This window comes from Cucumis melo, chromosome 3 (assembly GCF_025177605.1).
Source record: "Cucumis melo cultivar AY chromosome 3, USDA_Cmelo_AY_1.0, whole genome shotgun sequence".
In the NCBI taxonomy this organism is placed as follows: Eukaryota; Viridiplantae; Streptophyta; class Magnoliopsida; order Cucurbitales; family Cucurbitaceae; genus Cucumis; species Cucumis melo.
In genome coordinates this window covers 23183722-23208198 of record NC_066859.1, presented here as the reverse complement: position 1 = coordinate 23208198, position 24477 = coordinate 23183722, and the positions used below count along the sequence as shown (strand labels likewise).

The 24477-nt window shown below is 39.6% G+C and overlaps 1 protein-coding gene across 2 annotated transcripts; it reads left to right on the top strand.

Annotated features, from left to right (window-relative positions):
- Nucleotides 1-299: 299 nt before the first annotated feature.
- Nucleotides 300-8384, top strand: LOC103503090 (pyruvate kinase 2, cytosolic-like). Of its 2 annotated transcripts, XM_051082524.1 has the most exons (11): nucleotides 300-767; nucleotides 888-974; nucleotides 3011-3163; nucleotides 3689-3763; nucleotides 3864-4025; nucleotides 4122-4202; nucleotides 4318-4389; nucleotides 4492-4621; nucleotides 4896-4984; nucleotides 6357-6627; nucleotides 6977-8384. In XM_051082524.1, the coding sequence occupies exons 1-10, from the start codon at nucleotides 714-716 to the stop codon at nucleotides 6420-6422; spliced, it is 969 nt and encodes a 322-aa protein (XP_050938481.1). In that variant the 5' UTR covers nucleotides 300-713; the 3' UTR covers nucleotides 6423-6627; nucleotides 6977-8384. The 2 variants fall into 2 exon arrangements, with proteins under 2 accessions (XP_050938481.1, XP_050938482.1); XM_051082525.1 differs by lacking the exons at nucleotides 6357-6627; nucleotides 6977-8384 and having other exon boundaries at nucleotides 4896-5106.
- The last annotated feature ends 16093 nt before the right edge of the window (nucleotides 8385-24477 follow it).

Sequence of the window (24477 nt, the reverse complement as noted above, 5' to 3'; positions counted from 1 at the left end):
TTAAGTTCAAGGATATTCTTAAAATAAAACTTCAATGGTTTCAATCTAAAAGAACGATAAAAGGTGTTTTTGAATCATTTTAAAAGTTCAAAGACATTTAGAATTATTTATTCTAAATTAGTTCTATTTTTACTCTAATAAATACTAAATTAAAATAAAAAATGTGTAATTTGGATGTTAAACAAAAATCACAGCACATTTAAATTTATTTATGTTTATAAATAAATGATTTATTTTTTATACGTTACAATTCATATTACACTATTTCAAATTTCAAAAAACAAAACTTGATTATCTCTTCTTCGAAACCCTCCCTTCACAACTTCTCTCTCATTTCTAACTTCTCCTCTTTCTTCTCAACTGCAACTATCTCTCTCCTCTCCCCCCTCCCCCCTTCTCTCTCGCTCTCTTGTCTCCTTCGTCTTCCTCGTCTTCACTCTTCCCATCTCTCAATTTCCATTCTCTAAAATGAAGCATGCACCCAGGAAACCCTATTTTGCTATATACCCATGTCGCCGATCCACTGCCATCTTCTATTCCTAGCGCTAACGGCGCCGGAATCAAGGGCGACAGACCCCTCGGAAACGTACGTCGTCTTCCAAAGAAAATGCTTCACCGTCCGATCCCAATTCCATGGTTCCCGATTCCAAACCCTCGCCGACTAAGTTGAAGAGCCTGCTCCCTCTTCTAATCCACTTAAGCGGAAGCTCAGTATGGAGACCGTTCCTGAGAATTCCATCCCTGGGTTGTCTGATTCTATTGCGAAGGTAGTTTACGTGGTGTGATTATGGGGGTTTTGGTATATTTTTGTCTTAATTTCGGTGGTGAAATGACATTTTCCTGTAATATGAAAAATTAATTTGGTCTTATGCTGAATCATCTCGCAGATTAGAGAAGATGGAAAATCTGGTGTAGAAAATTTAACAGAGGAGTGTGTATCCACAATGGCAGACGTTACTCGGCTTCTAATGAAGGTTTTTATCTTCCTTGTGCTAATATGCGCACCTAAGTGCACCCCTATCCCTGCAACCGTGTACTAAAAAAAAGTTTTTGCAGTTGTTCAAAATGTCTATAGATAATTTTTATGTCATCCTTTATATTTTGAATATTGTAATTTTGTAGATTGGTGGAACTGACTTTCGTATGTGGTTGAAATCATGAACTCAAGATTAATCATCAAGTTTTGGACCTTGTTAAGTGAAATTAGTTCTATCACTAAAGCATGAAAAAAGATAAACTTTAATAAAGATTAAAAAATGTTTGACACTTTATAGTCTTGATTTGTGTCATAGACTCTTATTAAAGCATGAAGTCTCTCATCATGATACTTTGAAAAATTGCATGCCTTTAGTAGTTCATGGTCTCCACTGTTCTTCCTTTTCATGGTTAACCTTTTAAAATGAATTGAATACAATTTTAAACACCATCTTTATAATCTCAGAATAATTATGCAGGGTTTATCAGAATAATTATGTTTGTTTTTTAGATATACTGAATATTACTTTGATTACTCGTTCATTTTGATTTCTGTTTTTAGTCGATTATGGCGGTTCACTTTGGAAATTTCTGTTACATAGCTACTGCCAAAAGCTTTAAATTGCCTTCCAGATGCACCTCAAAATCAGCTTCATTCTTTGTGTTTTCTAATTTCTAGCTCACTCTATTCAGCCATGGAAGTACGGTGGTAAGTTAAGTTCCCTTTTGGAATTCAAGTTCTTCTGTACTTCTTGTTGGAGTTTAAGAGGCATTTTTGTTGTTATTCTTCTCCTTGCGTAACTGTGGTTGTGGAATTTTGGGTTTTAAGTAGTGAAAGAACTTGCATTATAGTTTTCTGTGGTAAAAGGAATTGAACCCACTTGCCATATGTTCACAGTTATGGTCATTTTCAAGGGGTTCAATTGCATCTGGGAAGTTGGGAAGGAGTCAAAAGGGATTTTTTAAGCAAGAACTGACTTCTCTCACTTTCTTTTTCTGCACTACTAACTTCCAAAGTTTTTGTGACCGTTAGAAGTTTCATCAAGTGTTTGTGTTTGTGTTTGCTACTTGGTTATGCTTCATAATTGCTTTAGGTTCACAAAAATACTATAACCTGTAGCCCTGTAGTTCTATCCATTTTAGGAGTTTGAGACCTTTTTGTGTGTAGGAACTAACACAAATTGAACATTTCAAAAGTGAAAAGAAGTTGGGTTTATAGAAAATATAGTGCCATTTTGGTTGAGTTATGACTACTTTTGAAGATGGTTTTATTTTAACTATGACTGCATTCGCTAGTTTGTTCTTTTTGGTACTTCATTCACTGTCCATTTTCTCTCCATGGTCGAGTTTTAGTTTTAACAACATTCGTTTGATCACTCTTTAAATCATTCAATTACAAGGAAAGGCTACTTAAATTCATCATCAGTAAACTATTTTTTTCCTTTAGTAACAATCACTCACATCATATTCATTTTCAAGGGGTTCAATTGCATCTGGGAAGTTGGGAAGGAGTCGAAAGGGATTTTTTAAGCCAGAACTGACTTCTCTTACTTTCTTTCTCTGCACTACTAACTTCGAAAGTTGCATTTTTTTCTTGTAGTTGAGGCCCCTTGAAATTTTGTTGTTTGTTGCCCTCCTGTTTTCCAGAGCTTCTTTCTTACAACGACTAAGATTGTTGGTACTCTGGGTCCTAACTCTCGATCTGTACAAGTTATTTTGCTTGTTTGACGGCTGGAATGTCCGGTATGGTTGGCTTCCTTAGCAACTCTTCTTTTGTTAAAGTAGGGAACTTTTGTTTTTCTATTCTTTATTTGGTGGCTGCTAGTTGCTCGGTTCGACTTTTCATGGGGTAGTTCGGATTACCATCAAGAGACTTTGGAAAATTTGAAGATGGCTGTTAAAAGCACCAAGAAACTTTGTGCTGTATGTTCGTTTTTAATATGTTTGAGTGTGTATTTTATCATTTGAACTTTCCTACCATTTTCTTAGTAACTTGGCCAAAGAATAAGTAAGATAATTCTTCTGCTTTTTTCAGGTTATGTTGGATACAGCGGGTCCTGAGGTGTTGGTTGTAACTAAAGTGAGAAATCTATCTCTTCAGGAAGATGGGTTTGTTGTTCTAACACCCAATCAAGAACTAGAGGCATCTTCGGAGCTGCTACCTATAAATTATGGTGGATTTTCAAAGGTTGGGAAATACTATAAAACTTCATACTACTTGTGGAACATTTTAGATTAGGCCAAATCCACAGCCAAACAAGGAAAATCTGTAGCCCTGAAGTTCAGGAAAAACTTTCTATGAATTAAAGTTTTATTTTAAATTGATATTCAAAAGCCCCTTGTATATTTCTAGAAGTGGCTATTTGTTGTTATACAAGAAAATAAAACAAACAAATAAATAAATCCAAACTATTATTTAATCTAAAATCATAAACTAAACCAATGTTAACTGACTATACTAATGATCTAATTACTTGTCTGCATCGTGTCGGTTGCCTGATGCAATTTACTCTCAGTCAAAATTGCATCGTATGAAGACACGTGAGTTTTTCATTAAAAATAGATAAGAGGTTGAGATTTTAATATTCTTTAGTTTATGCAAATAAGGTATTTTGCGAAGTCAAACTTCATAAAAGATAGGCGTCCTTTCCTTCACTGCATTGATTATACGTAATCTCCTTCATATTACTAAACTTGAAATTTTCTTATATAGGTCCTTAAGAAAGGAGACATCCTTTTTCTTGGTGAGTACCTCTTTGCTGGAAGTCAAACATCTGTCTGGTTGGAGGTAATGGAGCATATTGGTAGCGATCTTCAAATTTTTTTTCACTGTAAGTAATCGTGGTAAATGATGTTATGCTGAGTTATGTCTGTTGGGGATTTATCAGGTTTTCGAAGTGAAAGGAGATGATGTTGGTTGTGTGGTAAAGAACTCTGCCACGTTGGTCGGTACAATGTACACTTTGCATGCTGCTGAAAGTCACATTGATCTTCCAACACTTACTGAGAAAGACAGAGTAACATTCTTCAGTTTCCTATTTGTTATGCCTGTTAAGTCTCTCTAATTGATTGCTTGCAATTAGCTTATACAACCTTAACATGATTGGTAGCTCATAGTATTTTTTGATGCTGACTGGTGACTTTAGATCATAGCTACGTGGGGAGTAAAAAACAAGATCGACTTCCTCTCTCTGTCACATGCTAGACATGTGGAAGATGTTCGACAAGTATTATTTCCTTGCATTGAGTCTTCACTTTAAACAAATGATCAACTGTGGGTGATTTGACTATGTTGATTATTACAATAGAGGATATTGATTTCTAAATTAAACTTTTATGTAGGCTCGACAATTTCTTTCTAAGCTAGGTGACCTTAACCAAACCCAAATATTTGCAAAGATTGAAAGTGTAGAGGTAAGTCATTGTTAGCTCACTTTTTACTCGTATTCTTTACCATGGTTACCTTAGGATTGATTATTTCTGTTTTCTACATTGTTACATGTGTTTTTGTTTCAGAAAACTGCCCTTTATAGATGTAATATGGCTGGAAAGCCTGCTGTTTTAACTCGTGTGGTAGACAGCATGACTAACAACTTGAGACCTACCCGTGCAGTAGCTACTGATGTTGCCAATGCTGTACTTGATGGTGAGTTATTCAATTTTTAAATCTCCTATTGTTTAAAGACCGAAGATGTAGGGAATGTGTAAGTCATGGTCCTTTTAAATTCCTCTCTACCTTCTAAAGCCACAGATCTCATAATAACTGATGCTGAAGATTGGGTTGAACTTTTTAAAATTTATCTATTTTATGTTCAATTGTATTATTATATTTAGTATAAATCAGGGTTCTTAGTTCCATTCCTGACTGGGGGTATGATTGTATGACGTTTTGTATAACTTGTCTTCTCATAAGTGTGCAGGAAGTGATGCAATTATTCTTGGGGCTGAGACATTGCATGGATTACGTCCAGTAGAAACCATTTCAACCGTTAGTAGAATATGTGTTGAGGTAATTTGTGTGTGTATGAGATAGAAACACAGTTTTTAAACCTAAGCTTTATGTAGTATAAGGTATTTCCATTACTTTTTCATTAATGAATTAATGAAGGCACAACTTTCATTTGGAGAAAACGAACATTAACGTGAGGTCATGAGTGCACTAAAAGGACTAGAAAAGGGCCCATTAAAGGGAAGTAGAAGGAAAACACAAACCCTTGTCGAGAAAGGATAAAGTTACCAGTAAAACAAAGGAATATCTCTAAAAGTGGAGGCTGTTATGGCCAAAGAAAATGCTGCATGCTTTTCGTTATAACCACCATTTAGTGCTGCATTCTTTTGTTACTCTGTTGAGTCTCTTTAGGTAAGTTTCTCCCCTACAAAAAGAACTAAAAGTTTCTTTGATACTATTTAAAGTAAAAAGAGAAGGGAAAACATTCTAAAATCCTGTGCACTAAGGGGGTTGTGAGTTAGAAAAAGTTCACCCAACCAAAGGTGGAACCTTGACAGAGGCCAGAGTTTCTCCCCATCCCCTTTCTTTTAATAAGAACTCTTGCATTTCTCCCTATCCGTATTTGTCACATAATTACCTTGATTCTTTTAACTTCGAAACAGAAAATTTTTGTTGATCAAATGAAAATATTACCAAGGAACTAAAGAAGTTACGAAAAACTTCCAATCGAGGAATTTAAACATCCCAAAGTTAGAAACAAATAATTACAGTAAAATCTCAACACTCCTCCCAAATGATAAAATAAAAACCATAAGCTACTCAGTTATGAAGTTTCAAGGAGAGTAAATTCGAAGAAAGCTGACCTACCTAAGAACCATGGATTCATTTCCAAAGGAACATCTACAATAAAGGTTGTTTTCTGCATTCAATCTCTTCCTTTATATGCTTGCAAGCCATGTACGTTAATCGCCACTTTTGTGCTTGTTTTAGCCTTTTTCATCTTTTTTTTTTAGATTGATTACACTACACTCAAAGATTGATTTAGTTAGAATTTTGTAAGAGAAAAGGAGGGAAGATACAAAATATCATAAACATGAAAAAGCATAAGATCGAATTGTATTCTGGTTTCAAAAAGCAATATGTGACATGAATGCTTCAAGGTGTTACAATACATAATGTCAAAACCATGCTTATTCTTAATATAGTATTATGTTTCACTGTGCATTTGCAAGAGAATACCAGGATGTAGGTTCATTTATCAACGTTCATTGTTGTTCGTTTTAAAGAGTTAGTAGGTGTTTTCAACTGATAATAAATTGGTCAAACTATTAGTTTGTTTTGGTGAAGAACATACAGAAAAGAAGTAGATAATTGATACCACAGTTACTCTCGTATGCTTTCTAATAAGCTTTTAATAATATTATTCTTTTAGGTTATTGGAGCGTTTTGGTATTTATTCACTATAGAGATAAAAACAACTTGTTGGGAAGAAAGCTAGGCAAATTGGCCTCTAAACTGCAATTACATAGGCAAACTTGAGTGCCAATTTGAGTGCCAATTTGAGTGCCGACACCTTTTGCTCTCCAAAAGCTGAAAATGCTTCCAATTTTTTTGAATTTGGAGTATTCAAAGACGCTCTTCGTATTGTGGGATCAAGAGAGATCGTGAAGTATCTATTTTTGGTGGGGTCTACAAAAATTGAGGTTCGTCTTCAAAAGATTCTTTACCCTCTGATTCATTTTTTTGTATTTACTTTTACAAGTTTAGCTCATTGTCTATTATAAAATTATACTTGTGATTCTTTGACATTCTTGTTACGTGAGAAACAAGAAAGTACTTACCCTAGTAATGCATATCTTTTTGAGCAAGAGCTTATAGGAGGACTCCATGACATTTATCTGGGTTCAATTAGGGAAAGTACGATTGCACGATCGATCTTAAACAGTGCAAAATTTTATGGCTTTCTTTTAAATTCTGTATATATATATTTCTTAATTTTTACTTTAACCTCATGAATAAAATTTGATAGAAATTCTTGTTTTCATTATGTAGGACTAAAGGGAAATGAAGTATAACCGAACATGGAACCTTTGCAAGCAAAGGGAGGTTTTTTGTTCCTCTTCTTTTTTTTTTCCATCTTTAGAATCTTGGTTAAAATTAAAATTCTTTATTCTTAGAATAAATACCATGCCTACTTTGCTTTTTAGTTTAGAAAAGCATGTCTGCTTAACCTTTGAGCATGAAGCTCGGGTTTGTGATTGTGTTTGTTATTTGAATATCTTAGGTATGTTGAAAATGCATACTTTGATAGCTTAGAAATGAGTAGAAGACATGCTATCCATTTTCTGAATATTGTGATTACTGTACATACTTAATAATATGTGCTACTAAAAACATGACCCAGCCAAAACCAGACTTGTTTAGACCTTCGAGTTTAGCCAGTTAGGTCGAGTAGAATGTATTGAGCTCCCTCAGTATCAGAACTTATGAACTCTTAACTTTTGGCCTAACCAAAACCAGACCTGTCTCGTCCTTAGATTTCAGCCGGTTAGGTCAAGTAGCGTTACGCTCCCTCAGTATCAGAACTTGTGTGGGGAACTATTCACTTTTGGCCTAACCAAACCCAGACCTGCCTCCCCCTTAGAGTTCAGCCGGTTAGGTCAAGTAGAATGTGTTGGGCTCCCTCAGTATCAGAGCTTGTGTGGGGAACTCTTCACTTTTGGCCTAACCAAAAACCATACCTTCCTCGCCCTTAGATTTCAGCTGGTTAGGTCAAGTAGAATAGGTTGGGCTCCCTCAGTATCAGAGCTTGTGTGGGGAACTCTTCACTTTTGGCCTAACCAAAACCAGACCTTCCTCGCCCTTAGATTTCAGCCGGTTAGGTCAAGTAGAATGCATTGGGCTCCCTCAGTATCAGAACTTGTGTGGGGAACTCTTCACTTTTGGCCTAACCAAACCCAGACATACCTTGCCTTTAGAGTTCAGCCGGTTAGGTCAAGTAGAATGCGTTGGGCTCCCTCAGTATCAGAGCTTGTGTGGGGAACTCTTCACTTTTGGCCTAACCTAACCCAGACCTTCCTCGCCCTTAGATTTCAACCGGTTAGGTCAAGTAGAATGCGTTGGGCTCCCTCAGTATCAGAACTTGTGTGGGGAACCCTTCACTTTTGGCCTAACCAAAACCAGACCTGCCTCGCCCTTAAAATTCAGCCGGTTAGGTCAAGTAGAATGCGTTGGGCTCCCTCAGTATCAGAGCTTGTGTGGGGAACTCTTCACTTTTGGCCTAACCAAACCCAGACCTCCCTCGCCCTTAGAGTTCAGCCGGTTAGGTCAAATAGAATGCGTTGGGCTCCCTCAGTATCAGAACTTGTGTGGGGAACTCTTCACTTTTGGCCTAACCAAAACCAGACCTGCCTCGCCCTTAGAGTTCAACCGGTTAGGTCAAGTAGAATGCGTTGGGCTCCCTCAGTATCAGAGCTTGTGTGGGGAACTCTTCACTTTTGGCCTAATCAAACCCAGACCTACCTCGCTCTTATAGTTAAGCCGGTTAGGTCAAGTAGAATGCGTTGGGCTCCCTCAGTATCAGAGCTTGTGTAGGGAACTCTTCACTTTTGGCCTAACCAAACCCAGACCTCCCTCACCCTTAGAGTTCAGCCGGTTAGGTCAAATAGAATGCGTTGGGCTCCCTCAGTATCAGAACTTGTGTGGGGAACTCTTCACTTTTGGCCTAACCAAAACCAGACCTGCCTCGCCCTTAGAGTTCAACCGGTTAGGTCAAGTAGAATGCGTTGGGCTCCCTCAGTATCAGAGCTTGTGTGGGGAACTCTTCACTTTTGGCCTAACCAAACCCAGACCTACCTCGCTCTTATAGTTCAGCCGGTTAGGTCAAGTAGAATGCGTTGGGCTCCCTCAGTATCAGAGCTTGTGTGGGGAACTCTTCACTTTTGGCCTAACCAAACCCAGACCTCCCTCGCCCTTAGAGTTCAGCCGGTTAGGTCAAATAGAATGCGTTGGGCTCCCTCAGTATCAGAACTTGTGTGGGGAACTCTTCACTTTTGGCCTAACCAAAACCAGACCTGCCTCGCCCTTAGAGTTCAACCGGTTAGGTCAAGTAGAATGCGTTGGGCTCCCTCAGTATCAGAGCTTGTGTGGGGAACTCTTCACTTTTGGCCTAACCAAACCCAGACCTACCTCGCTCTTATAGTTCAGCCGGTTAGGTCAAGTAGAATGCGTTGGGCTCCCTCAGTATCAGAGCTTGTGTGGGGAACTCTTCACTTTTGGCCTAACCAAACCCAGACCTCCCTCGCCCTTAGAATTCATCCGGTTAGGTCAAATAGAATGCGTTGGGCTCCCTCAGTATCAGAACTTGTGTGGGGAACTCTTCACTTTTGGCCTAACCAAAACCAGACCTGCTTCGCCCTTAGAGTTCAACCGATTAGGTCAAGTAGAATGCGTTGGGCTCCCTCAGTATCAGAGCTTGTGTGGGGAACTCTTCACTTTTGGCCTAACCAAACCCAGACCTACCTCGCTCTTATAGTTCAGCCGGTTAGGTCAAGTAGAATGCGTTGGGCTCCCTCAGTATCAGAGCTTGTGTGGGGAACTCTTCACTTTTGGCCTAACCAAACCCAGACCTCCCTCGCCCTTAGAGTTCAGCCGGTTAGGTCAAATCGAATGCGTTGGGCTCCCTCAGTATCAGAACTTGTGTGGGGAACTCTTCACTTTTGGCCTAACCAAAACCAGACCTGCTTCGCCCTTAGAGTTCAACCGGTTAGGTCAAGTAGAATGCGTTGGGCTCCCTCAGTATCAGAGCTTGTGTGGGGAACTCTTCACTTTTGGCCTAACCAAACCCAGACCTACCTCGCTCTTATAGTTCAGTCGGTTAGGTTAAGTAGAATGCGTTGGGCTCCCTCAGTATCGGAGCTTGTGTGGGGAACTCTTCACTTTTGGCCTAACCAAAACCAGACCTGGCTCGCCCTTAGATTTCAGCCGGTTAGGTCAAGTAGAATGCGTTGGGCTCCCTCAGTATCAAAACTTGTGTGGGGAACTCTTTACTTTTGGCCTAATCAAAACCAGACCTACCTTTCCCATAGAGTTTAGTCGGTTAGGTCAAGTAGAATGCGTTGGGCTCCCTCAGTATCAGAACTTGTGTGCGAAACTCTTCACTTTTTGCCTAACCAAAACCAGACCTACCTTGTCTTTAGAGTTCAGTTGGGGCTCCCTCAGTATCAGAACTTATGTGGGAAACTCTTCACTTTTGGCATAATCAAAATTAGACCTGCCTCGCCTTTAAAGTTCAGCCGGGTAGAACTTTTCACTTTTGGCCTAACCAAAACCATATCTGCCTTGCCCTTAGAGTTCCGTCAGTTAGGTTAAGTAGAATGCATGTAATTCTAGTGGAATGTTTTTATAAAAAATTAAAGTTTGCTGAGTTTGAGATTGTATATAGAAATAACTGCCTTTTTTTCCTTAAAATTTTGATGAAGTTGCATTTCTTTTTTATTTGGATCAGATTCTTATTTTGAATATTGAAAATTTTCTTAATTCATGTTTTTGTAATGTTGAATGAGTGAAACAATGTTAGGGTCTGAAATCTTGGAGGAGTGATGTGATGAGGATTTAGGAATTAATTCCTTCTTCTTAGAAGAATCTGAATCTATATAAAGGTCATCTATATAAAGGTCTTCTTCTTTGTTTCCAACCATTTGTGGTAATCTTGTAAGTTCTTTAATTTTCCGTGGAAATTCTAGGATACTTTGAGGTAATTCTTGCTTTCTTAATAGGTTTTGTTGCTTGTTTTCATGCCATTGTTGAGTGTTTCTTGGTTGATTATTAACTATTATTCCAATTGGATCTAAAACCCAATTGTCCATACCTAAAGTGAAATCTTTTTGTATAGTTAAGAGATTCTTCCACGTTAATTTTGTATTTACTATATAGGTGTTCTATCTTGAAATGCAAATGACTCCACTTAAGTTACTCTCCACCTTACAGTCATGCAAATCTTAGATCTCTCAAAAGTTTTCCTCTTTTGTTTCAATTGTACTTAAGAGAAGAAATAGAAGATTTCTGAAGGTAGAACAATTAACAAGTAGAAGAAGATGAAGAGAATGGTTGGTGAAAGAAGAAAGAACACAAAGGTTAACTAGTTCTGTTAGGTTTATATTCTTTATTGCTTTTCAATTTGTGTGAAGAATTTTACTAAAAGATCTCTCTCTCAACTTCATTTATGACTTCTTTTGCATGTAGAAATTTAAAGGATGTGCTTCAACAATGAGCCTAATGGTTACATCAGAAAATAGGTATTTTGTTTTGATTTCTTTTTGTCTAACCAATTTGGTTAGCATGTCGAAGCATTGCAGGTATGGATCTTGACAACACAGGTTTCTGTTTTCTCAATTTTTTTCTAATGAAGTGATGCCTATTATCTATTTGTTTTAATATGTTGTGAAACTGGTGATTCTTAGTTAGATATATTATGCTCTAGTTATCACAATTTATTTTGATTTTTGCTTGTTTGATTCTGAAATCATTCAATAACTCTTTTTCTCTCAAAGTTTGAAATCCCCACATCACATTTGACTTATGGAGGGTATTGTGAGCTCTATTTGAACAAAAATGTGATTAATCACTTTTGCTTGCTTGTGTTATGGAGTTTCTTTTCTTAGCTTCAACGTTGTTTCAAATTTCTAAGTTTTAAAACATGACATAACAAAAGGAAACGTTAACAAGCAAGAAAAAACAGTACACACATACATATATATATATATGTGAATATGTGAGTCTAAATTCATGTAGTTTTGCTTTCAAATTTTCAAGAATGAATTGACTCAATTGAATTCCAATTTTGTTCGTTCCAATTGTACGATTGAGTTCGATTTCTAAAAGATGTAGGTTGGAAAAGGAGGTGAGTTAACATGAAAAGGAAGAACCATAACAAGAAGAGCGCTAAATTCGTGGAGAAATGGGAGAGAGACTCCATGGCTCCCATTTGTGAAACTTTCGCAATCGATATTAATGTCGATCTTGACAGGTAATGTTAATCTATTTAAGTTGAGAGGTTTTGAATAGTTCATGAAAATAAGTTTGATAGTCCCTAATTTAATGTTGGTCGGGTAGAGATACAAATATAAGATCCGATCTTGGTTCTTTTTGCATGCAATACTTGTGGATTGTTCTGAAAAAAAAAAAAAAAAACTAAGTTTGCTGAATTTGAGATTGGGTATGCAAATAACTGTCTTTTTTACCTAAATTTTTTGATGAAATTGCATTTCTCTTTTGTTTGAGTCAAATTCTTCTTTTGAATATTGAAAATTTTCTTGATTCATGTTTTTGTAATATTGAATGAGTTTGAAACAAAGTTGGGGGCTAAAATCTTGGATGAATGTTAGGATGAGGATTTAGGAATTAATTCCTCTTTCTTAGAAGAATTTGAATCTATATAAAGGTCTTCTTCTTTATTTCCAATCGTCTGAGGTAATCATGTAGGTTCTTTAATTCTCGGTGAAAATTCTAAAATACTTTGAGGTAATTCTTGCTTTCTTAATAGGTTTTGTTGTTTGTTTTCATGCCATTGTTGAAAATCTTGAGGTTGTTCTTGATTGTTCCCATGCTTGGTTTATCGAAAGAACTTCTTGATTGTTTCTTGGTTGATTATCAACTATTCTTCCTATTGGATCTAAAACCCAAATGTCCATACACAAAGTGAAATCTTCTTGTATAAGAGTATTATTCCACATTAATTTTCCATTTACTATACAGGCGCTCTATCTTGAAATTCAAAGGACTCAACTTGAGTTACTCTCTTCCTTACAGTCATGCAAATCTTAGAACTATAAAAAAAATTTTATCTTTTGTTTCAGGCATTCAAAAAATAGAAATTTCTCTCTTTCTCTTTTAGGGATAGAAGATGTTTAAAGGTAGAATGATTAATAAGTAGAAGAAGATGATAAGAAGAAAAGTTTGGGAAAGAAGAAAGAACTATAGAGGTTAATTGGTTTGGCTAGGTTTATCTTCTTTGTTGCTTTTTAATCTGTGATGAATTTTACAAAATAAATCTTTCTCAACCTCACTCCTGACTTCTTTTGTATGTAGAAATTTAAAGGATATGCTTCTACCATGAGCCTGATGGTTACATCAGAAAATAGGTATTTTGTTTTTATTTCTTTTCGTTCTCCACCTTTACAAGTAACATGAAAATTGTTACTTTGGTCTATTTGCCAAGTAGTTCAAATTCGATTACATCAAGGCATCATATGAATTTTGTTTCCTCTAACGACTTGGTTAGCATGTTGAAGCATTGCCCGAGGTATGGATCTTGACAACTTCGATTTCTCTTATCTCAATTTCTTCTCTAATGAAGTGATACTTAATATCTATGTATTTTATTATGTTGTGAAACTGATGATTCTTAGTCAGATAGATTGTCCTATTGTTATCACAACATATTTTTATTTTTGCTTGTTTAATTTCGAAATCATTTGATCACCATTTTTCTCTCAAAGTTTTATATCCCCACATCATATTTGCTTATTGACAACTAAAGAAACTCCATGAATATTGATTGAGATATTAGAATTGTGAATCATGAATATTGTCGAATTACCCCCTTGGCTGCATAGACCATCTCTTTGGCCGCATGACATTCCTTCTTGGCTGCATGTCAACCTCTTAAAAGCTTCTTGACATTTCCTAAATGCCTAGCTTCCTTGCCTAGTATAATTTTGGCCATCTAGCTTTGTCCTATAGAGGTTGTCCTGATGCCTCTCGGAACATACCACATCTCAACCTTTGGCTGTCCAACTTGTCTTTTTAAAGGTTCTCTCTAATGGATATGAACATCCACAGCAGAAAACAGGATCAAAAATTTACCCTAATTGGAACTAAATTTAATTTAGTGATTAACATGCATTAAACATAACCTTAATTACACTAGTTAGGGTTCAAAGAAAACATACCTATAGATGGAAGTGATTGAACTAGAAGAGAAAGTGAAAATGATCTATAGATCGAAGATCGAACCCAACAGAGATTTCTGTGAGTGGATACGAAAATGAGTAGCATAGATAGAAACGAACGATTGATCCCTAGATTCAGACATGGTTTAGAGCAAGAGCAAGCAAAGAAGGGAGCAAGCCCACCCCTTTCATCCGTCGTCTACTCCCAGGAGCGTGATTGAAGGTAGTACTAGTTGGACCCATAAATTAGTCCAAAGTCTGAGGGGAGGCAAGGCAAAGGAAGAGAAAGAAAAGACAAGTCAAGAGGCGAATGTGATCAGCGCATTTATATAATATAGAAAGAAAGTCGCGCAAGTTTGGAGTAGCTCGGTTCCAATTCGGTGAAATACGAGGTTATACTCAGCAGTAAAGAAATGCAAGAGGGGCTCTATATGCCAAATAGAAGGAATGCGAGAGAGGGAAGTAGTTGGAGATGGACCTCGCTGAGGAGAAAGGCGAGATCTAACCCATGAAGTGGAAAGGGAATCTCTCTCGAAAAGCATTATGGGTGGAAGGAGATAAAGGTAGGTTGGGTGCAGGTTCGACTAAATGGAGTAGGGTGTATCCGCTCCCTACATAACGGTCCTTGATTTCAGGTCCTTCTTTCGTTATGGAAAGGTGTCCGGTGCACAGACATTCTAAGCCTCTATAAAGGTCACATTCGGAGAATCTAATAGCCCCTAGCGCGAGCAAAGTAGGGTGCTGAGTTTCCAAGAGAAAGAGGTGCGAATAGACACAGGAACTTATTAACTTCTATCATAAGACCGAGTCTGAAGGCAAGGGAATCAAATTATAGAAAGGGAAGTAGCAGCGGGATCCGCCGTCCCTGTTCTTCTTGATTCAGTGGCAGTGGCTGAAATAGTTGAAGGAGAGGATAGGTGATCCTCGATCTGATCTTGGAGTTTCAAAGGTTGAATAAGAGATTGATTCTTATTCTAACTCGACTAGGTGGCTTGACGTCTTTCGTCATCCTTTGATTCTAACCTCTTCCTTTTCTTTCTCGCTCATCTTTGGATCTTTAGCTTCTCACTGCTACGTGGGATCGAGCCCTAAACTTAGACTGAATTCTCACCTCGTGGGTCGCTCTCGTGGAAAGGCCTTTCCACCAGTCTTTCTTCTTCACCTCCTTGCCTTATTTTTCTTTTCAATGCCCCAAGTATCTTTCTTTCCTTCCTTGCCCGCAATTCCCCACGTAGCGGTAATTCGACTGTAGTCACAGGCCTTCTTGACCGGTATTCAGGGATGTCCAACCCGATGACGGAAAAAGCACTAGGGTTATTACGCTGGGCTGGATTCTTTGAGAGTTTTGGCGGGAAGAGAGGTGAAAGAGGAAGAAATTCAAGACTACTATAATGGGCATTGAACGAGAAAAGAGGCTAGGGGAGAGAATCTCGAGTTTGCCTTGTTCGTCGGGAATGAGATCTGAGAAGATAGTCCTTTCTTAGTGTGACTGTGATTCGACGCGAACTCGTCATGAAAAGGAAGAACGAATGTAAAGAACTCAAAGATTCCACTTTCCCGAAGATGCTCTTTTTAGCATAAGGATGATTGGCCTTGTCCTCTTGTCATCAACCTCGCCAGGGTTAGGACAGATGGGGTTCATTCCAAACCTTCTTTCATAGGGAGTTCTCATCAGAGATTGAGGAAGACTGTAAGTTGAATGGATGAGAAGGGTGTGAATAACTAATCCCGGTGTGAATAACTGAAATTTCTTAGTCTCATAAGATTATCTACTACTTTGTTGAGGAAGAAAGGCAAAGGAGAGACCCACGTGAGAGGAATTTACGAGATAGAGTTGTAGAAGGAAAGGAAGCAAGAGTCTGAGACTCAAAATCTCACTCATCCTATCATTTTGGGTTTCATGAGCTATGCTACTTTGTTGGATCGACGCGATATTCTGCTCTTTCAGTCCTTGGAACATAGTCTCAGACGTATACTCGAGTGCGTCAAGGGGTCGAGCCTCTCCTTGACTTTCCGATGTCCACTTTCTGTTTTAGTTTGGGAATGAGATTGATGAGTGAATTAAGGCTACGTGGACTTTCATATGCTGTACACTTTGGGATTCTAGATTAAGCGGGAAGAGAACCTCGTATCGCCTTTTCCTCCCAAAAGAGAAAGACCGGTCGGTCAATTACATATGAGTCGAGTTGATGAACGAGTACAAAAATCATTTGCGCTCTGCACTCCTCTTAAGTCGCTTGGCTTCGCACCATAGTAATCTTTCTTAGACTTTTCGTCGCTCCGGTTCGTCTTTTCAAATCATCAAAACCATCTAGTATTTTGGAGTTTGCATCCTTCCCATCTAAATAGAAACTCGAAGATCGGTACGTGGTAGTTTAATATTACTTTGGTCTCGCCCTGTCAAGTCATAATTCGATATGACTAAGAACTAATAAGTAAAGAAGAGCAGCGTCGAAGACCGTGGGGATTCGTCGATTGCTATAGTCAAAGAAAGATAAGGATCATGAAAGATCTCATTCAATTTCTTCTTCTTCTCTTTCGGTAAAGTTCCTCCAGTTGACTCCTATTCTCATTCTGCACTCCTCTTAAGTCGCTTGCCTTCAACCCTTGCAGCCCTAGCTTACTTATGAAACTTAGCAGCTGAGCTCTCCAACTCAGTATCCAGCTTCCCACATACGATCACTCAAAAACACTTTACTCTGGGCTTCCTCCCGCTTATTATCGAGACAGATTCCTATTCAAGAGAATACGAGTATTCATACCTTCCTCGAGTCAACTCAGCAACAAGAAAGAGAGGAGTGAACGTTTTTGATCCTTTATAATCTTTGTGGTATTCCTACTGCTGGGAAAACTAGAATCGAGGTGGACTCCGTGTGCATTTGATTAAGATATGAAGATCTATTCAGGCCTTCCACCCAACCTTCGTATTGCTGACAAGCTTAGATTTCCTCCGCTCAAAGGTTCACAGGCGCATCAGATAAGGCCCACTCCCTATCTTAACAGCATATTTCATAGACTGATTAGTATTTGGGATAGACATTCCTCTAATGCATCGGCAAGATCTCATGGATGACCTTTATTGACTTATTTGACCTATCAACGGCTACGTGGGCAACCGAATAAGGGTTCATCAATCACGCGAGTACGCATCCAGTTAGCACATAGCGAAGGGTTCATCAATGAAAGAGTGACATATAAAGGAGTCTAATTCGGGATTGAGATGTAAGGTCAATGAGTAGACGGGAAGGAAAGAAGCCTCATCCGGAGTCATTCCCTAACTATAGGTAGTAATATGCTCCACCTCCATCGGGAACATCAATCCTCACCCACATGAAAAAAGAATAGGACAAGCCTCAGTTGGCAGTCATTCTCAGGAAGGAGGTTCAGTGTGCCATTCTCATCTAAAATTGGAAAAGCTGAGGCCACGAGCACTTGACTGGGATTCTCTCGTCTTTCTCTCACGAGTGCCTTTGCTGACCTCTGGGACAGATGCCTTTCGCCTCCTACTCTCATGATCTCGAGGCTTTTCCTTCACTGATGAAAGAAAGGACTGAAGATCTCCCGCACCTACTCCGCGGTTCGTAATAGAGTCCTCAAAGATGGGTTCTTTGAGAGTAGTGGTACGAATGTCTCAAGAAAATGCAAACCTCTACTAAGGGCCCTTGAAAGTGAATGAGATTCGACCCCTCTCATCTCAGGTCCTAGTCGTCGATCTCCGAAACCAATACCAAACTCATTGGAGACTCAGACTGATGAAGGAAGAAGAAGAATTGCCAACTCAGTAGAAAGGGGGGGATGACTTCCTGTCTTCGAACCTCTCATCAGGCTAGTCTTTTCGTTCTCGATTCACTACGAGAGTTTTAGAAAGAAAGCAGATGAAAGAAGCCACGACCCTACCCTATATCCACCGTCCCCAAACCTGCAACCTCGACCCTTGACTTGAGGCCTCGTCCCAGTCCGTGGTAGCTTAATTAGTGCTGCCGAGAATCAGCAACCCATTATCTAACTCTTCTTGTTCAAGTAAAGAATGTGTCAACCAAGGCCAGGGAATCCGCTACGGATGTCTTCATAGAAGATTCATCTCTTTTCATTTTTCCTTCATCCGCTACTAGGAATTGATGAGGCTGTTTAGCTTATCTTATGTGGTTTGGGCATACGGGTTCAACTAGCATTCACGTGGGTAGCATTTTCACGCGTGGAGCAATCACCCGAAAGCACGGGATTCTACTTTCTTTTCTTTCGGTCCTATCCTGAAAATGAATATGGAAGAAAGAGAGAAAGAAGACTTTTCATTCTCAATGAATTAATGAAATGAATGAACTCCCAACCCATGAACTCGCACATTCACTACCTTGGAACTCTCGTAATAGAAGAAAGCAAGGATGAAGAATGGAATCAATGAATTAACTCACAAAGCATGAATCATGATACAAAGAAGAAAGAATGAACTCAATGAACTCATTAACTCATTCTCTTTGATTCGATATTGAGAAATCTAAGAATTTCATCACTCAATTTGAGTTTTAGATAGTGGTTGCTTTTTCTCTATCTTTCTTCTTCTTCATCATCTCTTTCGAACTTGCTGAAAGAGGTTATCATATCTCTCCCGATATTAAGAGGGACAAAGTAGCTGGAGGTTGAGGGATGGAGTAACTTGACTGTAAGGAGAGGTGAAAAGAATATTGACGTCCCATTAGTGCTTTCCTTTTTTCTTTTGGCTTCAAATTCGTTGTTGAATTCAGGTTCTACCTTCTGGTGGAAGTTTCCCAATCGGGATCATCAGAAGAAAGCATGAACTCGGAACATTCTTTAAGGGGCAGGACCCAGTTGAAGCAGCTTAACCTCGGACAACTCTCTTTGCATCTCCTATCTTCTCTTTAGAAATTAGGAGCCAGGCGAGAAGCTTAGTAATCTCCCTCGTAAACCAACGAAGAAAGTTGTTGGCTTTCCCCTTTGAGACCCGTCCAAAGGCACGAAGCAAAGCCGTAGGAGGACCGTAGGAGGTAAGGCGCAGAGCGAAGGCAACTTATATAATATAAGGGAAGAAGAAAAAAGTCAGGAGCTTCCTACGGTAAGGAATGTCTAGAGGATGGAGGACCATTAAAAACCTTACAAGAAGAAGGAGCGCAGAGAAGAAGACAAGGAAAAGACAACTCCTCTGGAGTGGACGAATCCTCTTTTGGGTTCTAGTAATATGGAATCCTTGAGTCAAAAGGACCAGAGCGGAGGCAAGATTGTGATGATTATAAGGAATAGTACAAGTCAGAGAAGAAGAAGACATGACTCTACTAATTGTCTTGATGGTTGTAAAGATCATGAAAAAGATTAGCATGGAAGCCAAGCGACAAAGAAAAGAAGAAGAAGACAAGACAACTCGAAAGGAGCCTACAGTTTTGATGATTGACAGACTATTAATGGAATCTCCTTCGGAGGGGAGCCTTCACCTACGACAATGAATAGTCCTCTGGACTCCGGACCACTAAAAAACTAAATTTCATATTAACTTGTTCCATCGTATAAAAGAAAAATCACCTTTTTTATCTGAATTTCTTTGACTTTGATTAGGTCAATACTCCTTTCTTAGTAGAAAGAGCTGTTATTTGACCTTTATTTTACGTGCAAACTAAACCACATTTGGGCATGAAAAGACAAGCAAGAGTTGAGGACACAGGCAGGTAAGCCACTTGGCTCGGGAATAAGAAGGGATTGACTGTCCCATTTCAGACAATATTTCTCTTTCCAAGTATGATTTGGAGTGACTTCCAAAGGAAGAGAAGATTCGAGGTTCAAGCGGATCATTGGTGCCCCTTCCTAATCCGAAAAGGAAGAGTGATAGGAATTCTCGCCCGAATCCATCTCTGAATCATAATCTTAATAGTGCATCGGAAATGAAACTACCACGAACCGGTGGGCCATTCTCGTTATAGATTAGATGATGCCTTATCTCACCTAAGTTCTCTTATTTATGATGGGGTGTCCTATACGAGCTGTCGATGAAAAAACCGCTACGTGGGATCCTAGCTTTCTTCTACTCTATTAACTTCGTCTTCCTCCTGTTTCCTATTAATTAAGGCGAGAAACTGAGTCCTTCGGCGAGTGAGTACGTCTTATACTCTTTTTCTTGAGTTTGGTATGGGGATTCCTTTTTTATTAATGATATAAGGTTCGAACTCCAGATTGAAGAGCACCCTAGGGTAGGATATTGAAACTCAATCTACTTCTTATGCGATTCATCAAGTGGACCAGAAAGAGGTGGGGTTCGCTTCCAATTATGCTTTCGTACTTGTATTAATTAAAGTAAGCGAGCAGCTTATTCGCTTCCAACAGTGGGGTTGGCTTCCTCGTTCTAGATCTGGTGCATTATGGTGGGGAGTTTTGATTCTCTTGGTCAATATTCTTTGAACCTCCTGCCTCATTCAAGGCCGACTGATGGCTCTCCAGCCGCAACTCACTCTGCTTGGGTCTGGCCCGTCGATATATTTCACTCTTTCTCTCCCATTTCTTGTTCAACTTCACTGTCTTCACAGAATGCCAGAGTCATACCCATTCCTCCTCCTTTGTTATTGTATTTAGGTTTCAAATTTTCTTAGTGGATTCCGACTAAGCTCAGTTGTTCTAGCTGTTAACTCTTCTTCACTGATGAGAATGGAGATTGATAGACCACCTATAGGGAAAGGTCGGAGCCCTTGCCGTAGTCCGTATGGTCCCTTTCTCTTTCGAGATAAGTGATGCTTCCTCTCTGGTCTATTCTCTCCCAAAAGTAGAGAAGTTTTTCTCCGCTTAGCTGTAGCTGGCCATCTACCCTCTTTCAGTATTGGGTTCCTTGTTTTCTTTGTCTGAGAATTAGGATGATTTTCTTTCTCGGTAGTTCTAGCTTTTTCTATCTTTCTTCTTCTTCTCTTTCTTTTTCGGATCTTTGAATTCATGTGTTAAGCAAATGATCTGAGATCCTTTTTTCCTTTCATTCATTGCCTTTTCTCAGCTTTTTTCTTGCAAAATATGAGTTTTTCTATTTTGACTTGCTCCCCTGCCGTGATCGAATGAGAATGGATAAGAGGCTCGTGGGATTGACGTGAGGGGGTGGGGATGGCTATATTTTTGGGAGCGAACTCCAGGCAAATATGAAGCGCATGGATACAAGTTATGCCTTGGAATGAAAGACAATTTCGAATTAGCTTTGTCTACGAACAAGGAAGCTATAAGTAATGCAACTATGAATCTCATGGAGAGTTCGATCCTGGTTCAAGATGAACGCTGGCGACATGCTTAACACATGCAAGTCGGGCGGGAAGTGGTCTTTTCAGTGGTGGACGGGTGAGTAAGGCTTAAAAACCTTCCCTTGGAAGGGGAATAAGAGATGGAAAGGGCTGCTAATACCCCATACGATGAGGAGCAAAAGGAGGAATCCGCCCGAGGAGGGGCTCGCGTCTGATTAGCTAGTTGGTGAGGCAATAGCTTACCAAAGGCAATGATAAGTAGCTGGTCCGAGAGGATGATCAGCCACACTGGGACTGAGACAGGGCCTAGACTCCTACGGGAGGCAGCAGTTGGGAATTTTTCGTAATGGGCGAAAGTCTGTTGGAGCAATGCCACTTAAAGGTAGAAGGCCTACGGGTCATGAACTTCTTTTCCCGGAGAAGAAGCAATGATGGTATCTAGGGAATAAGCATCGGCTAACTCTGTACCAGCAGCCGCGGTAATATAGAGGATGCAACCTTATCTAGAATGATTGGCATAAAGCGTCTATATGTGGCTTTTTAAGTGCGCCGTCATTCTTTCATTCTTTTTCCTTCTGCCAATAGGATGTTCCAACCAGACGGAATGGAATCAGAGTGGAGGATTTGAACCTCTAAGTGGCCTTACCAAAGACTAAGATTTTGAATAGTACTTCTTTCCCTTAGTGGACAAAGTCATCTCCTCTCCAAATTTCATCCAACCCACTACACGGGAAAAAAAGATCTCACTGCCTTTTTAGTCTTCCTATCTATTCTATTATTCAATGGCCCTCCCAGCTTAATTAGACTATGGTTAAATTCTTCTTATCATGTGATAGGGAGCCAAGCACTCAACGACCCAAGATGTTATCCCGTCGATCTGGTTCAAGATCAATCTTGACTCTCCCTTCTCTCCTTGACTTCTTCTTTGAGTAATGATTCCTATCTGGATTCCTTCTTTCTTTTCAAGACCTTCACAGTCTTTTTTGAGAAAGTGGGTGTGCTTACCCATTACGCGGTAGAATGGAATCCCTTACTTCACTCCTTTTGCTCAGTCTCTCTCAGGTCAACCGCGACTGGCGCTGCTGGTCGAAATCTCCCTCTTCCTCCTTTACTTCGACCACCAAAGACCATGTCGAGCTCTGATCGATCCGAAGAGCATCCTCTCGTCCGTCCCACTACGCGGTAAAAAGTTGAGCTTCGCGCCGAAACCTATCCTGATCTCATGCCTTCTTCTTCAATCCCACGTAGGGGAATTTCTCTACGGAGCAATTCAGATAAATATGGCTTCGGACATAGGTCGATTGATCAACGGATTTTTCATCTTCATAAAGATTGATTGACGTGACTCAGAAAGGGATTCGAGCCCTTTTAAATTCTATTACAAAGATGAAGCGGAGATTTTGACAATGATATTTTCAATCCCTACTACACTCCGTCTCTTCTCATGAATCCAGTCTTAGTATGAGACTAGCCTCAAGGGTGAACTCTCTATCTTTTCATCCCGACTTGAATCTTGGAATCCTTTTAGTCGAGCGCCTTTGATTGAATCTTGGACTCCTTCCTAACCCCTACGTCGGACTCCTTATCCCTGGGCTTGACCCATGCCTACTCGGTCTTCCTATGCGCTTTCATTTAGGTCGAGAGGGAAGATTGACTAAAGGTGGATTCTTCGCTTTCCTTTCTCATTCGCTATGAAGCCCGAGTCTTTGATTCAAGAACAGCCAACTAGTTGTATGAGGTGCTCGTGGTAAGTTGGATATGAGGAATGAAAACGCAAAGTTCGGTTCATTGTAGTTTGTATTCCGTCTGAGATATAGGATCCAGGAAAGCGCCCTCTTTTCCCTACATTCTATTGAAGGCATGGCCTAGGACCTTCAAATCATGAGCCTACCATCATGCCCCTACTCTTTCTTTTTACTAAGGGGAATGCCCGATAAGGAAATCCTTCCTGCTCGACGAGCCTTTGTTCATTGAGGCGCTTTGAGACCTTCATTTTCTTCTTCTAATTGCTTGGTTGTTGGAGATTTTGGCTGCTATCTCTATCACTAAGGGAAGAGAAGGATGAATGAAAATCACTCACAAAGCCTGTAGGATTCCCCACTCCCATGAGTGAGTTCGAGTCTAAATAGAGGTAGGACTTATTAGCAAGGTAAGATAAAGCAATCACTATGAGAATCAGGCCATATCTTCAATCATTCATCTTTCTTCGGAGGACTCCCTTTTGCACTTCTTCCTTAGCAACTGCTCCAGATTCCCCCTTCTTTCTTCTTTATCTCGGGATAGCAGTTTAGTAATCCTCTTCGAGCCAAGGTTACCAAGGACTCCCTCTATTGTTGTCTATTAAGACTTATTGGTCCTCCTGTAGGTCTAGAACTCTCTCTTTCCCTTCTACAGCTCGATTAAGTGCTAGCCCGATTCTTCTTAGACAACTAAAGACGGTCTCTAACCTCTCCTTCTCATTTATATCTTCGTCCTTTCCGTCCTCCTGGGCTTTTCTTCTTTTTGTCCAGGGTCCGATCCTTCCATAAGGAAAGGTTTACAGAAGAAGTCTTTAAGCAGGGAGTTTTATAGGATCGAGTCTTTGATTACGGCTTGTGTTCTACTCCTAGGCTTTCTCTTTATTGATAGTTGATAGGTCAATATTCTTTGAACCCTCCAGAGTCCGAAGGACTGTCCATATTTTTCTCTGATCTTCTTGGACTGATTTATTCCATTTTCACTTTCTTCCTCCGGTGAAAGTCACAGTTTTGGCTTGCTACAAGCTGGGCTCAGGGACAGCACCGCTTCCTCTGTAGTCGTCAGCTCGTTCTTGACAGAAAAGATCGGGTGTGAATAATATGAAGTAAAAGGATTCGAACCTTTGCATGCCGGTACCAAAAACTGATGTCTTACCACTTGGCTATACTCCCTACGGCCTTGTTTGGGACGGTAGAACGGGGAGAGGTTAGATATAGGCGAGACCGTGTGAGAAAGAGGAAGTCCACGAAAAAGTTATGAAAATGGAGAGAGAAAGAAGAGAAAAAGCGAAGGCAACTATCAACCAAGTCTGAAAGAGAAAGAAAGCTGTCCTAAAATCAAGCTCCAGATAGGTCTGAAATCCATATGAACCTGAAAGGTGCGAAGCAGCTCGACTAAGAAGGAGAGGCTCGACTGAAAGGCGAGGAGTTGAGAAGAATTTGAGAAGTGCATTTTTCTAAGAAAATCAGAGAAAAAGGAGTCAAGACTCCTAACTACCGGAGTGCAAAAAGAAAAGATTAAACTTTCAATGAGGCGAGACTGAAAGGTTATGAAATAGCGAGACCAGTCCTTCGAACGGAAAGAAGAAGAGGGAAAAGAATGATCTTTGCTTGACAAGGCTAAAAGAAAATTGAGAAGGAATCAGAAA

Bases quoted from the DNA above. Each gene is read 5' to 3' on its own strand.
- LOC103503090 (XM_051082524.1), top strand. From the start codon at position 714: ATGGAGACCGTTCCTGAGAATTCCATCCCTGGGTTGTCTGATTCTATT. The intron at 975-3,010 runs GTTTTTATCTTC...TGCTTTTTTCAG, and splicing joins TTACTCGGCTTCTAATGAAG to GTTATGTTGGATACAGCGGG. The intron at 4,985-6,356 runs GTAATTTGTGTG...TTATTCTTTTAG, and splicing joins TTAGTAGAATATGTGTTGAG to GTTATTGGAGCGTTTTGGTA.